At 41.6% G+C, this 16412-nt stretch overlaps 1 protein-coding gene across 1 annotated transcript; it reads right to left on the minus strand.

Moving 5' to 3' along the window:
- Positions 1–694: 694 nt before the first annotated feature.
- Positions 695–14766, minus strand: LOC126995364 (sodium- and chloride-dependent glycine transporter 2-like). Its single transcript, XM_050854853.1, has 3 exons — positions 14285–14766; positions 2019–2131; positions 695–1087 (listed from the first exon to the last, which is right to left on the minus strand). Exons 1-3 carry the CDS (start codon positions 14505–14507, stop codon positions 800–802), a joined length of 624 nt encoding a protein of 207 aa, XP_050710810.1. The 5' UTR covers positions 14508–14766; the 3' UTR covers positions 695–799.
- Between the last annotated feature and the right edge of the window lie 1646 nt (positions 14767–16412).

The following is a 16412-nucleotide window of genomic DNA, read 5'->3' on the forward strand; positions in this document are numbered from 1 at the left end:
ACAGTAATAGATGACACTGTTACACTAACACACACACCAACACAGTAACAGATGGGCCACTAACACCAACACCAACACAGTAACATGGCGGGGAAAAGCTGAGGAGCTCTCTTGCTGTAAATATGTGCCTCCCAAAATGACGGGCCTTTGCGGGGCAGCTGAGAAGTGATCAGGTGATCGCTGCTGATAACGTCACGTGAAACCCCTCTATACTACTACTACTATAGTATTTCCACGAGAAACTGGCGGATGGGGTAGTGGCGGCTGCTGGGTCAGCCCCGCCCCGCACCTTGCCACACACTCTCAACACCTCTCGCTTCCTCTCATTATTTAATTAAATGAATTTAATTAAATAATTGGATAATCCAATAAGGTCATATAGTGTTAAGATTGTTTTGTTTTTAGGATAATAACAAAGATTTTGTACAAATACCACGACACTTGACAGATTGTTTCGTTTTTAGGATAATAACAAAGATTTGTGCTAATACCACGACACTTGACAACGTTGTAATTCACGTGTCGTGGTATTTATACAAAATCTTTGTTATTATCCTAAAAACGAAAGAAACTTAACACTATATGACCTTATTGGATTATCCAATTATTTCATTAAATTCATTTAAAGGTAGTTAATAGCTGACACATGAGAGGAAGCGAGAGGTGTTGAGAGTGTGGGGCAAGGTGCGGGGCGGGGCTGACCCCGCAGCCGCCACCACCCACCCGCCAGTTTCTTGTGGTAATACTATACTGTCTACTTCTAACTGATGTCGGCCTTGTTTCCGCCGGTGAGCCACACTTAGAAGTGATGTACCAGATGAGGAGCATCGGCGACTTCAAATGCTAGATTCACCTGGCCGCCACCTGCACCTTGCTTTCTTATGTGGGCAGGGCAAAAGTCTGGAGAACTGGCCAGCAAGGCTCTTGTGCAACCTGAGCCTGCTACCGTGGCATAGATCATCCCCAGCGGTATCAGTATAACGGAAGAGAAGACGAGGAGCCAGCCGAGCACTTGTATTCCAGATGGAAACTCGTAGTCGCCCCAGTAAGCAGGAACGAAGTATATAAAAGAGAACACCAAAATGATCTGGGGAAGAAAACAAAATTGGGTCTTATTTTTCTCGGTAGTACTGTGATTCTGATATTCTGGTTGACGTTTGAACATATTTAACTCTTGTTAAAACTCACCTTATATTAATGATGTGGCTGTTATTTAAAGACAATTTCTGATATAATAAATTATATATATATATATATATATATATATATATATATATATATATATATATATATATATATATATATATATATATATATATATATATATATATATATATATATATATATATATATATATATATATATATATATATATATATATATATATATATATATATATATATATATATATATATATATATATATATATATATATATATATATATATATATATATATATATATATATATATATATATATATATATATATATATATATATATATATATATATATATATATATATATATATATATATATATATATATATATATATATATATATATATATATATATATATATATATATATATATATATATATATATATATATATATATATATATATATATATATATATATATATACACTAGCTTGAAAAAAAAAAAAAAAATAAAATCCTAATTAAACGTGATATAAAAATTTAAGAGATAAAAAAGTGTAAAAAAAAAGAATGTTTGAAAGCATCTCAGTTGTTGAAAATATTTATACAGGGTATCCAGGGGTTTTGCCAAAAAAAATAAAAATATCAGATAAATTATGACGGGACTGAAAATCCAAGAATATCTGAGTGGATATATAGTGACCTGGTGAAGGCAGGAAATTAACAGAAGGGGGTACTAGGAATACATAGAAGGAGAAGAGCGGAACGGGTGAAAATAGATTGATGGAATGGTGCCTTAGAGAAAATGAGGAAAAAAATTGAAAAACAAAAACAAAAAAAGGAAACATTAGTGGTCTCACCAAGAGCGCCAGTGGAGTGACAACGAGCCACGTGACTGTCCAGTATGCTTGTAGAGGCCGCGGGATGCCAATGCCCATATCTTCAGTGATGTGACGATAAAACTTCTTAAAACCTTGAAACAAAAAAAATATTAATCAATCATTTTAATTGCGTTTTTCTGTGTATGAGTCTGTTTTCCACTCTCTCTGCACCACCGCCCTGCCAACCTGTTCCCTTTCCTGCTTGTTTCTGCTGCTATTTACGTAGCTATGTTTAGACGTTACTGTGCTTTCCTGTTGCGTTCTGTGCTGTGTGTGTTGCGTGATCCTCTTCTGGAGAGTTCTAGCCTGTCAGCGTGGACATAGAGGTCGGCTTGTGCATCACAGAACGGATAAGTAGCTACTCATTGAATTACTCCTGTACTTGTATTTACCTTCTTCATGCAGTTATCTGTATAACAAAGACTCACTTTCACACAGTACCAGTGATACACTAATTCCGTGTAGTTATTAAATATTTCCTTGTCTGAAGTGGTATCACAGCCACACTCGTGCAGCTGTGTTTACTGGGCCGACCTGACACCTGATTCTGAATTCCGAATGGAATTCCGAGTAGCTAATCCCCTCGTCTCCTTACTTAATCCCATAACAACTTTCACATGGGTCGTCAGTTTGACACAGCTTGCTCTCACCTTCTAATACAACCATCCATTAATCTTCTATTGGCTAACCCTTTGTTAACTTTGTATAGTTTTGTTACAGCCAGCTACCTGACTCTCTGTTACCGCTACCCTACTGCCAGCCCTGCCTCAACACACCTTCCGCTTCTTTACCTGTCCAACCATAAAAACAGACCTCTCATATCCTTCTTTATCTTTATACAGTAAAAATGACCTTGAAAAAGTGTTCAGCATGTTCGGTAATTTTTTTCTCCCATTGCTATACAGGTCGTTCCTCCGTCTGCAGGATGTGCTTACTGCAACAACACATGGAAACAAGAATCCATAAACTGGACTCGAAGTTGGCAGCTGGCCAGGATATTATTGAACTAACATTTATTGTTGAAATTTTAAAGGATTTCATCCAAGTGAACATCGGTGTATCGTCCACCACCTCTGCACCGTCATCCACCTCTCCTGCACACCAAGCCTCGCCAAGGACTGGAGGCGCCTTGTCATGGGGATGTGACAGTTGTACTCCTGAGAGTACGGGCTTCACTACAGTGAAGGAAGGTGCCAGACCCGCCCGCCACGCCATTTACCCGGCTCATTGCTTTAACAGATTTGCCACACTGGAAGAGGAGGAGGAGCAAGAAAGTACTTTCTTGGTTGGGGACTCTATGATTCGCCACCAGCTGGTTGAATTCTGTGGAAGAGTCTATAGACGAAGGCGCAGCTGTTGTTACGCTGGAGACGGAGCTGATGACATCACTGCTGCTTCCGACGAGGTCTCCGCCGAAGCTTCTAATGATTCTTTTTGTTCTTCATGCAGGTACCAATGACGTCTGCAAGACCCGCACGGAGGCATTACTGGATAAGTGCCGTAGGCTTATTAAAAGCAGTTTAAGATTAAGAGGGGGGCCTGAAAAAAAAATAATTCTTTATATTTTTGGCTTATAAAATTCTGCGAAATTTCTCTTTCTTTTGGTATATGAATGAATATGATGAAAAAATAATACAGTGGTATGCAACATGCAACGCAACGTCCTGCAATGAGCTTCCGCGCGGCGCCACTGGCTTGCAATCCATGTTTTCACCCCTTTTTAATTTTAGGATTTTTTTTTCATGGCCTGTTATGGTTCTCTCACACCACTAGTCAAGAAAATGGGAAATTTTAGCAGTAACTAATATAGTTTCGTATTTATCTGTGAAAATCGATATATATATATATATATATATATATATATATATATATATATATATATATATATATATATATATATATATATATATATATATATATATATATATATATATATATATATATATATATATATATATATATATATATATATATATATATATATATATATATATATATATATAATATTTTTTACATAAATCAACAAAACACTATGTATCCGTCTCAAATATCTTTTGAATTATATTTTATTGCTTTTAAACAGTAGAGGACTGTTTTTTACTTTGAAATATGGTCAAAATCGAGGACATGGATTTGTGACCCGGTAAAAAAGACGTAACAACGGGTAAACAACGTAGCCTGTGTACACATCCAATGAAAGTAAGTTAATGAAACCATGTCTGCTTTTTTTTTAATATCCTGATGTATGTATCCTGTGGATATCAAGTCCCTCGTTGGAATAGGTGAAATACAAAAATATTTCAACTTCGCTTGATATCTCAAAACCATGATTTTGTATTTTTAATAATATCTCCTCCGTTGCACTTCTTGTTATACACATATCTCCTACTGCAGCTTATGAAAGTATGTGTAAGGAATAGGGTCTGCAATCGGAACTATTGTTTGAAGTTGATTTTGATTTATGAAAAATATATGTCAATTTTTTTTTATTTCATCGAACTTTAAATTTTTTTATTTTACTATTGTAGAAAACTTACCGATAGCAAACGTTAATCTCCCATCCTTCCTGATTAAAATGCTTTTTGACTGAAAGAAATCGGCCCGCAAGTAAGGGAGGAGATACGCTTAGAACATAAGGAATTTAACATGGGATTTGAGATTTAATAACCCTCCTTTAAATCACCTTACATTAATTATAACATCTGGAATTCTTCCAAGGATGTCGGCTGAGAATGAGTTCTACAACTAGGCCTTCAGTCTTAACAACCGCTTGGAACCTCTTTGCAGGGAACTCGAAATGTAATTCTTCAATAGGAATTGGGATCATTTTTATGGCCAGGGTGGACTGTTCCAAAGGGAGAGTCTGCACCTGTCCCCAGTCGGAGCAGCTAGATTTGGAAGCCTTCTAAACAAAGCAGTGCGCGACTCTGATCCAAAAAACTGCTCTCGGTAGCGTCTCCCTATCCTCTCTGTGTAAATGGACGTCATGGGGCCCATCTAACACCAAATCGTGAAATCACAAGTAACATCACCTTCATAACTAAACCAAAGATAATCTAAAAGTTCTAAGTTTCACTGCTCGTAGCCTAAGAATTACGATTGAAGAATCGAAATGCCTTGTTTCAACAGAAAATTTTGACGTAATCGCTATAACGGAAGCATTCATTGACGCTTCAAATACTGATTTAATATCAGAATACAATATAGATGGCAACAGTATCTTCAACAAAGATCGCATCAGCCGTATAGGTAGTGGTGTCGCCCTTTATGTCAAAAGCTATTTGCAACCCACTGATAGGACACCAAGAGACACTAATGTTGCCTATTGTGCGTATGAGTAAATACTGTAAAAAAATAAAGTAAATATATCTGTTACCTATATGCCTCCAGGTCAATCACTCGAGGATGATATTGTAATGTATATCATTTTATGACAGTCACTTAATAACAGCGTCTCATTGATATTAGGAGACTTTAATCTCCCTCATATTGACTGAACGACGCTGTCGGGTCATGTCATGTCATGTCGAAGATTTACCCCTCAGAGCGGGAACGGGCCTTTGTCTAATGCGACGGCCCGTCGCTGAGATGGCAGGTTGAAACCCGCCGGCTGGCGTGCCAGGCGGGAAAACGGGCGCACGAGGCAGCCCGTAGCAGAGTAGAGCGAGCAACTCAACAGTCTATAGGTGGCCCAGAGGCCGGGAGAGTTGCTCGCTCGACGAGTGCTGGCGTTCCACAGTTCCACTGCACTGTCGCCTGTCGGGTACTGAAGGCTAGTCACTTACTATCCATATCAGACCCTATGACATATCGTTTTTCGCAAATATCCTTCAAAGGAAGACTCGGATCAACATGGGACTTTGGCACAGATTGTTTCACACACTCCGCTAATTTTTGACGCTATTGTCCATTGCCAGATGCGATTAATTATGGCGTTTACTCTTGACTGTTATGGCAAAACCTGCGTGAGCCACTTACACATTCAAACAAGTGAGGCGTGACGTATTTGTGACGCGTATCCACCACCTACCTCCACCCCTGGCTTCCCCTAGACCCCTACTCCTATCCCTCCCTTTCCCTCCCTTCTCCTTTTCCCCCGCACTCTCTCCCCCCGCCCTCTTTCTCCCCCATACCTCCCCCCCCCCCTATCTCTCTCTCTCTCTCTCTCTCTCTCTCTCTCTCTCTCTCTCTCGGTGTACATGCCATGTGAAGCGTTGCACACATATGACTTGTCTACAATGGCGGATAACTCGAAAGTATATGCTAAGTATGGTCTGGTGTTTTTTGCACACGACCCTGATTCCTGTTCCAGCGTAAATGGATGTTGCTTAAGTGCTGTATGAGGTTTGTTTGGCAATTATACAACCATTGAAAGTTATACGAGTATATGACCCTCCTTCCCACAGGTTAGTTGAGCGTATGATGGGATGAAGCACGTAGCTGACGCTTGATCATTTATAGGAAATTGCGTAAGAGACGGAAAGGAATGACGTTGGAATTGAAGCGGGAATTCATTGCAGAGTAAAAAACGTGAAACGAAATTGGAGAAATATATGAATAATTTATTCTGATGTTAGGAAAAGACTGCCATACGATATGTGTTCATGTAGATATGTTAAAAAGTCATAGCAAACAAAAGAAGATAGCGAGTATATGATGGGTGGATTAATAATGTAAATAACTGACCACATAGGCTATGTTACTTCAACATTTATCACCATCGACAAACAGGTCATCCTCGTCATCACTGTTGATGCTGATGCAGACGGAATTTAATTTATATTTATCTGCCATTAATTCAAGTCATACGTGTGCATGGATTCATATCTCGTGTACACCACAAGTGTTTGTGAGAGAGAGAGAGAGAGAGAGAGAGAGAGAGAGAGAGAGAGAGAGAGAGAGAGAGGGGTGGGGGGAGGGGGGAGGTATGGGGGAGAAAGAGGGCGGGGGCAGAGAGTGCAGGAGAGAAGGAGGAGGGAGGGAAAGGGATGGATGGGAGTAGGGGAAGCCAGGGGTGGAGGTAGGTGGTGGATACACGTCACAAATACGTCACGCCTCATCTGTTCGAATGTGTAAGTGGCTCACGCAGGTTTTGCCATCACAGTCAAGAGTAAACGCCATAATTAACCGCATCTGGCATTGCACAATAGCGTCAAAAATTAGCGGAGTGTGTGAAACAATCTGTGCCAAAGTCCCATGCTGATCCGAATCTTCGTTTGAAAGATATTTGCGAGAGACGGTATGTCATATGGTCTGATTTGGATAGTAGATAGCTTGAATTTTTAGATGATAATTGTCTCAGTAATAATTACTGAACCAACTCGACAAAATAACATACTATCCTTTCCAATAGTAACCCTAGTCAGCAATGTTACGGTAGGAGAACTTCTGGGTTCTTGTGATCACAAATTAGTGCGCGTTGACATTAAGCTCAAACACAAGTGACGGAAAATAAGAAAGTACAAATTTCGCAGAAATCTGATGTAAATTGAGGGAAATGAAATTATCGATGATTCCAACGTAGAAGTGTGGCTAAAATTTAAAAATCAATTACTTACTCAGCAGAATACATTTGTCCCCTTTTGCGAAAAGCGACGTAACACTAATACAAGTCCACCGTGGTTTAACAGCAAAATCAAAAATCCTTTTGAGAGAGAAATTTGTTCTACAGGCTAATCAATCAATCAATCAATGGGGCCATACGTCAGGGGGTGCGTCGCCTCGCCCACCCTACGACGCCAAGTCCGAGGGTCCCTCCGGGCGAGTCTCCATGCAGGCTTCCTTCCCATCCCGAGTACCTCCCGGCAGGATCTATCGACTTGCTCGAGCCACGAACTCTGTGGGCGTCCTCTTTGCCTCCTCCACTCAGGATTGTCTCTTACAGAGACAACCCGATGAGCAGGATCAGCTTCTGGGTAACGTGCCACGTGACCATATAGCCGGAGTTGGCGTTGACGGACTACGCAGGTAATATATGTCGAATCAGTCTCACGGAGTAGTCGCCAGTTTGACACAGTCATTCCAGCGATATCCCATGATTCTGCGTAGACATTTTTTTACCAAAGGCACCAATCCGTCTCTCCGAGTCCCCATTTAGTGTCCATGTCTCACAACCATAAAGTAAGACAGGGAGTACAAGGGACTTGAAGATCCGGGTCATGAAGGTCCTTCTGCAAAGTTGTCGACAACGCCATATACTCGTGCTGAGCGAGTCCATAACACCGTGGGCCAGGCCAATCCGCCGTAAAACTTCCTGGCGAGACTCACCATTGTTATGAACTACGTTACCAAGGTATGTGAAATTTTCCGAAATCTTGATGTTCTCGCCACACTCATGAACAGACTGTACTGTTTTATCTAGAAAGCCTTCAAACACCTGTACCTTGCTTTTGGCCCAGGAGACCCTAAGTCCCAAGGGCTTCGCCTCCTCGTGCAGTGCTTCGAGAGCCATCACCAAAATCTCCAGCGACTCCGCCAGGATTACTGCATCATCGGCGAAAACAAGGTCGGTGATCCTGGTATTGCCAATGAATGCTCCACAATGACTCTGGGCAACAACTCTGCCTAGTACCCCGTCCATACAAGTGTTGAAAAGCGATGGGGCAAGGACGTACTCCTGCCTCACTCCCGCATTCACGGGAAAGAAGCTGGACAAGCCCCCCCCCCCCCCCCACCCCCCACACACACTTAACAGGACTCTCAGTCCCCAAATACAGGCTAGTCAGCAAACCAATGCTCCTAAATTGCAGGAATCCCACGCAGTCGCAGGATATCCCAGAGTGCCTCGCGATGCACAAAGTCAAACGCCTTCTTGAGATCGACATTGGCTGCAAGCATCCCCTGTCGAAACTCTCGTCGGCGCTCCATCAGTACGCGCAGTGCTCGAATACGGTCAGTTGTCGACTTCCTAGGTGTGAACCCAGACTGTTTAGTTTTCTGCATCTTCAGCACCTGGCTGCGAATGCGAATTCGCATCAGCAGTAGGTGGGCAAGCACCTTGCCTGGCACAGTGAGCGGTGTAATACCTCTGTAGTTGTTGCAGTCTTGGCAGTCCCCTTCCCCCTTCCAGATAGGGACGACCATCCCACTCTTCCAGTCAGGAGGAATGGTACCAGATTGCCATACGGCAGTCAAGACCGCATGCAACCTGCTGATCATGGCCTCACCTCTAGCTTTGAGCAGTTCCGCACTGACGTTATACAAATGCCAGGTGCCTTTCCAGAGAGGGCAGGCTTTCGTCGATGGGTGGATCAGCATCCATCACCTGCAGCCCGGCAACTGGAAGCTGCCCACTTGGAGGGTCCGCCGTGTACAACTGCTCAAAGTACTCAACCCAACGAGCCCTCTGCCCACTCATGTCTGATACGAGGCAGCCATCAGCTGTTCGGATAGCGCTCACCTGAACAGGGATGGAGTATTCGTATTCGGTATTCGTATCTGAATACATTCGAATACCGTATTTAGGTGTATTCGTATTCGTATTCGAATAGATATTGATAGAAATCAAAGTATTCTCATTCGCATTCGAATACAAGGAAAGAGTATTCGTATTCAGCAAATAATCTGACGAATACTTCAAAATTTATTATCAGAGATAACAGCCGTTGTTCCTTACAACTCCGGCCTCCTGGGTGGGCGTGTAATGGTTGTGTACAGTACAGGTTCATGAGCTCATACTACTGTTACATAAAATTAGAACAGTGCTAAACACAGTAGCGTCAAGAAGGTATTTTCCAATGAAAAGTATTTATGAATGTATTCATGAATACTTTCAAGAAGTATTCGTATTCGTATTCGAATTAAAACCAATTCAGTGTATTCGAACTCGTATTCGTATTCGCTTTCGTATTCGAATACTCAATTTTTTTTATTCACTCCATGCCTGCACCTGAGAGGGAGACTCGGAGCAGAGCTTCTTCAGGGCTCGATAAGCAGGTCGGAGGTCATTCGCATTTAGATGCCCCTCTCCTCCTCAGTGGAGCTCTAGTCCTACGCGACAGAGCCCTGTATTGGTCCGATTCCCAGCAAGTCTGGCAGCGCGACTCTCCTCAATATTCTCTAGCGTCTCCGCCGAGGCAAAACCACTCCTAGATCTCTGGAGCTCTCCAATGCACTCCTTGGCAGCTTGAAAAGTCTCACGTTTGAAGGTATCCCACAGTTCTACAGGGTCCTCAAGGATGCTGAGCGCATTTAACCGATTTGAGACTGTCACTGCATACTCCTGAGCAAATCTATTATTCGACTTACCAAAAGTTCTTTCATCCATTGTAAATATCAAAACTTTGCTTTTTCTAATTTTTCCAGAGACTTCTGGTACCTAGCCAAAATATCTCCTCCAATTTCACTTTTTCATCTTTCCCTCCTCTCCTTAACCCTGGCGGCAGCACCGCCGTCTCAGCTATCTCTAAGGCTGAACTCTTCTCTCAAACTTTCTGTAAAAATTCCACTCTGGATGATTCTGGGCATATTCCTCCTACTCATCCCTCCTCTGACTCCTTTATGCCTGTTATTAAGATTCTTAAGAATGATGTTTTCTATGCCTTCTCTGGCCTCAACTCTCAAACGGCTTATGGACCTAATGGAGTGCATCCTATTGTCCTTAAAAACTGTGCTTCCGTGCTGACACCCTACCTGGTCAAACTCTTTCGCTTCTGCCTATCAACATCTACCTTTCCTTCCTGCTGAAAGTACGCCTTCATACGGCCTGTGCCTAAGAAGGGTGATCGTTCCCATCCCCTCAAACTACCGCCCTATAGCTTAGCTTTCCTCTCTTTCTAAAGCTTTTGAATCAATCCTTAACCGGAAGATTCAAAAGCACCTTTCCACTTCTGATCTTCTATCTGATCGCCAGTATGGGTTCCGCAAGGGGCCTTCTACTGGCGATCTTCTTGTTCTCTTAACTGACTCTTGGTCATCCTCTCTTAGCCGTTTCGGTAAAACTTTCTCAGTTGCGCTAGACATATCGAAAGCCTTCGATAGTCTGGCACAACTCTTTGCTTTCTAAACTGCCCTCATACGGATTATATCCTTCTCTCTGTTCCTTTATATCCAGTTTCCTTTCCGGCCGTTCTATCTCTGTTGTGGTAGACGATCACTGTTCTTCCCCTAAACCTATCAACAGTGGTGTCCCACAGGGCTCTGTCCTGTTATTCATCAATGATCTTCTTTCCATAACAAACTGTCCTATGCACTCATACGCTGTCGACTCCACTCTGCATTATTCAACTTCTTTCAACAGAAGACCCTCTCAACAGGAATTACAAGATTCCAGACTGGATGCTGCAGAACGCTTAACCTCTGACCCAGCTATCATTTCCGATTGGGGTAGAAGGAACCTTTCTGTCCTTCAATTCCTCAAAAAAACAATTTCTCCACCTATCAACTCGACACAGTCTTCCAAACACCTATCCCCTATTCTTCGACAACACTCAGCTGTCACCTTCTTCTACACTAAACATCCTCGGTCTATCCTTAACTTAAAATCTTAACTGGAAACTTCACGTCTCTTCTCTCACTAAATCAGGTTCCTCGAGGTTGGGCGTTCTGTATCGTCTCCGCCAGTTCTTCTCCCCTGCACAGTTGCTATCCATATACAGGCATCTCACGTGTTGTTGTTGTTGGGGGGGGGGGGGACTCCACACACATGCACAGCTCTCTTGGACAGAGAAGAGTCTAAGGCTCTTCGTCTCATCATCTCCCCTCCTCTTACTGATAGTCTTCTACCTCTTAATCCACCGCCATGTTGCCTCTCTTTCTATCTTCTATCGATATTTTCACGCTGTCTGCTCTTCTGAACTTGCTAACTGCATGCCTCCCCCCCTCCCGAGGCCACGCCGCACACGACTTTCTACTCAAGCTCATCCCTTTACTGTCCAAATCCCTTACGCACGAGTTAACCAGCACCTTCACTCTTTCATCCCTCACGCAGGTAAACTCTGGAACAATCTTCCTTCATCTGTATTTCCTCCTGCCTACGACTTGAACTCTTTCAAGAGGAGGGTATCAGGACACCTCACCTCCCGAAATTGATTTCTCTTTCGGCCAGTCCTCTGAACGCTTTTTATAGGAGCAGTGAGTAGCTGTAATTTTTTCATTACTGTTTCCTTTTTTTTTGCCCTTAAGTTGTCCCCTATGCTGTAAAAAAAAAAAAAAAAAAAAAAAAAAGCCTGGTCCTTCATCCTCTCGAGATGGAACACAGTATTGTTGCATCTCGAGATTCTTCTAGACCTGACATGTAGCTTGAGCGTTCCAACAACAAGCCTATGCTCGTTGCAAAGTACTCAGCACTCGGGTTAGCCCTGCAGTTCTGAAGTATCCTCCAACGAGTACTTACGAGGATGTGGTCAATCTTCTTAGCCACCCCTCCGGCATAGCTATACCAAGTTCAGGGGTGCATCTCTGGTCTCTGGTACCAGGAACCCGCAATTCTCAACCTGCTGGATCTTGCAAAATTTAAGAGTAGAGAGCTGTTGATGTTCTTAGTACCAGAACCTTGGGGACCAACAAATAGCTCGTAGCCAACCCTGTCAGTGCCAGTAGTAGCATTGAAGTTGCCTAATACAATGAGTGTGTCCCGGGGAGGGGACTGGTGTAATACGGAGTCGAGTTTGGCGTAGAACATCTCCTTCTCTTCCGTTTCACGCATCTCGGTAGCAGCGTACACTGCAACAAGAGACACGAAGCCCAGTGTGTGCTTCAGCCTCACTCGCATTATACGCTCATCAACTGGAGCAACCTCAACCACAAATGGAGGCAGTTGGCTGGAGATGGCCATAGCTACCCCCTGGAGATGGAACCATTGCTCATGCCGGACCAGTAAGGTGTACCCCCCTTTACTGATCTCGCCACTGCCAGGCCTCCTCGTCGCAGAGAATGCCACTATGTCCACTCTCAGCCTTCTGAGCTCATTTGATAGGCTAAAGGCTTACAGGAGGCTAAAGAAAGTGCAAAATACCCCAGAAAACATTATACTTTATCATGAAGCCAGGTGACGAGTGAAAGGAATAGTAAGTCTGGCAAAGCGTAGGTACGAAGAAAATATTGGTGCAAATTGTAACACTAAGCCAAAGACTTTCTTCGGTTATATAAAGAACAAAATAGGCGATTAGAAGTGGGATTGAACCCTTAATTGACAACAATAGTAAATTTGTAACTGAAAGCCAACCCATTGCGAACTTTTGAACAATTATTTTTCCTCGATATTTAATACTTGCAGTCTTACCTCTACTACCACCAAAACCAGCGGTGAATATAAGATTAGCGATAATCCCACTCAGACCTTGCCTGACTTTGTAATAACTTACAATGAAGTCTTTAATACCCTCCAATCTCTTAAAACTTAAAAAGGTCCAGGACCGGACAATGTCTATCCTATACTACTTAAGGAAACAAAAACGAAATACTCTCTATGCTCACAACCGTATTCAATATGTACTTGTGACAAGGAATCGTCCCTTCGGATTGGAAAATGGCTAATGTAACACCAATTTTTAGGAGAGGAGACAAAAAAGTACTGCGTAATTACAGGCACATTAGTCTAACTTCAGTAGTAGGTAAGATACTCGAGAGCATAATTAGAGACAAAATTATGAGATACCTTGAAAGACAGTCATTGATTAAGGATTCACAACATGGCTTCCATAATAAGAGATTCTGCTTGTCGAACCTACTATCCTTTTATAACAATTTTTTATCAGTATATGACGTAACCAAATCACATCCATCTTGATTTTCAGAAAGCGCTTGATACAGTTCCACACCATAAATTACTTTATAAAATCAAACAAATAGGTATTGACGGTAAAATACACCAATGGATTGCAAATTGGTTGAGCAACAAACAGCAAAGAGTGTTGATCGATGGATTTAAGTGGGAGCCTGCCGCTAGTGGTGTCCCTCAGGGCTCGATTCTTGGCCCAGTGCCGGTTATAATTTACATCAATGGTGTTGACGTTAGACTCAATATTTTCATTAGAAAATTTGGTCCTCACTGACGAAGACACAAACTTTCCAAGATTGCATAAAATTTCAGCTTGGTCTGATAGATGGGAGATGCCGCTTGTTACATATATAATTGCCAGGTTCTTCAAACTACTACAAAAAAAATGCGGGCGTGAATCGATCCGCCTGTCGTATGGCTCCTTAGTCAGGGAGGGTGCTGGCTTGCGATTGCGAGTCTATCGCGTGATCAGACCACGGATTGCGAACACACACACACACACACACACACACACACACACACTTACCGTAAACATACTGGATAGCCACAATCTCCACAATAGCGAGAATAATGACCGATACACTGGATGAGAAGAAGAAGAAGAGCTCGAACATGTAGACGCCTCCCTGCAGGCACATAGTGAGGCCGCTGACGAAGAGGAGCAGGCACACAAGTCCCACCACCAATGGCTTCCGTGTCCTCAAGGATTCGAATTGATCAAATATCGCCGTGGTCACCGTCTCCACCATCGTAAACTGTGGGGTATCAAAATGTGGTTACCGTCGTTTGTATTCTTACCTATTTTTTGTTTGTTTAATCCATTATTATTTCTTTCAATGAAAACAATGGTACATTACAATTATATCCTTAATTTTATGAATCATGAGACATGACTCGACTCAATTAAGAGAAGCACTGATCAGTTGTTCAGATTAGTAGAATCTTCGTGCGGTGGCTGAGTGACCAGTGAGCGTGAGGGTGCGGCGTCCAGGAAGATACGGATGCATATTCCCGAATCTCTTATGGTTCGGCATCATAAGAAATTAGGACCAATTAGCGCGCGCGGTGAGCGCGGGGGTGCTGAGTGGGTCTTGTCAGGCCAGAATTGATGGATAACTACGCCATTATGCGCGTGACTTTTATTTTACTATTATACTTACTATTTTTAAAATTTACTACTATACTGATTATTTTTTAGATGCAGAATTGGAAATGGAGAGAGGATCTCTCTCTCTCTCTCTCTCTCTCTCTCTCTCTCTATTCTCCTTTTGCCCTTGTCTACTAAGCAGAATGACATAATGGACTGTCTGAGCTCAGCGCAGTTATATTATATCATATAATATATATATATATATATATATATATATATATATATATATATATATATATATATATATATATAACCTGACTCTAGAGGAAGCTGTCCAAGCGAATCAAGAACGAGTTCCGGGGGGCAGCATGGGCCAATGCAAGATGGCGCCACTATAAAACACTGGCCTGCGCCAGAACGGGCTGGACCGATCATCAGGCCCCACCTGGAAGAAGCCTTGGGCCGACCATCAGGCCCCACCAGGAAGATGCCTACCGGCGCAACAGGCAACGACGTAAAAAAAAAAAAAAATAAATAAAAAAAAAATAAATAAATAAATATATATATATATATATATATATATATATTTATATATATATATATATATATATATATATATATATATATCTATAAATATATATATATATATATATATATATATATATATATATATATATATATATATATATATATATATATATATATATATATATATATATATATATATATATATATATATATATATATATATATATATATATATATATATATATATATATATATATATATATATATATATATATATATATATATATATATATATATATATATATATATATATATATATATATATATTTACGTGTTTTCCTATAGCGTCGATAGGCTTTCTCCAGGGGCCTGGCGGTCGGCCGAAGCCCGTCATGACGCAGGTAATTTTTATAGTGGCGCCATCAATTCTTGGCTCATGCTGCCCCCCGGAACTCATTCTTGATTCACTTGGACGGTTTCTTCTAGAGTCCTGCTTGATGGGTGGTGTTCAGGACAGCATGTGGGTAGTCTTGGCCACTCGGCGGTGACTGAAAAATCCCAGGTGGTAGCGTGGGGATTCGAATCCGCGTCGTCCAGCACGCGGTGAATGCAGAGCCCGCACGCTAACCACTCAGCCACCGCCTACCCATGTCATATAATGTCATCCTTCACCGTTGTAGCTGCAGTAAAAATCCCATCTTCAATATCTAACACTTCCTATATGTTGCTATGGTGGAGTGCAGAAGGGTGACCATCCCCTCTAGACTCTACTCTCTCATGTCACGCACCCTCCCTTTCCTCTCCCCCATTCGTTTGACATAATGTCCTCCCTTTCCTCTCCACATTCCCACTTTTAACAATAATAATGTATTATTTATTTATTAGTTCCTAATATGTAGAAGACAAGGTAAAAGGAATGGGAAGAAGGAGGAAGAAGAGGAAATAATATATATTTTATGCTAAAAGCTTTTTATTAAAAATAATGATTATTATTTTATTAAGATGTTCCTAATATATGTAGAATACAAAGGAAAAG

This window comes from Eriocheir sinensis, chromosome 8 (assembly GCF_024679095.1).
Source record: "Eriocheir sinensis breed Jianghai 21 chromosome 8, ASM2467909v1, whole genome shotgun sequence".
Taxonomy (NCBI): domain Eukaryota; kingdom Metazoa; phylum Arthropoda; class Malacostraca; order Decapoda; family Varunidae; genus Eriocheir; species Eriocheir sinensis.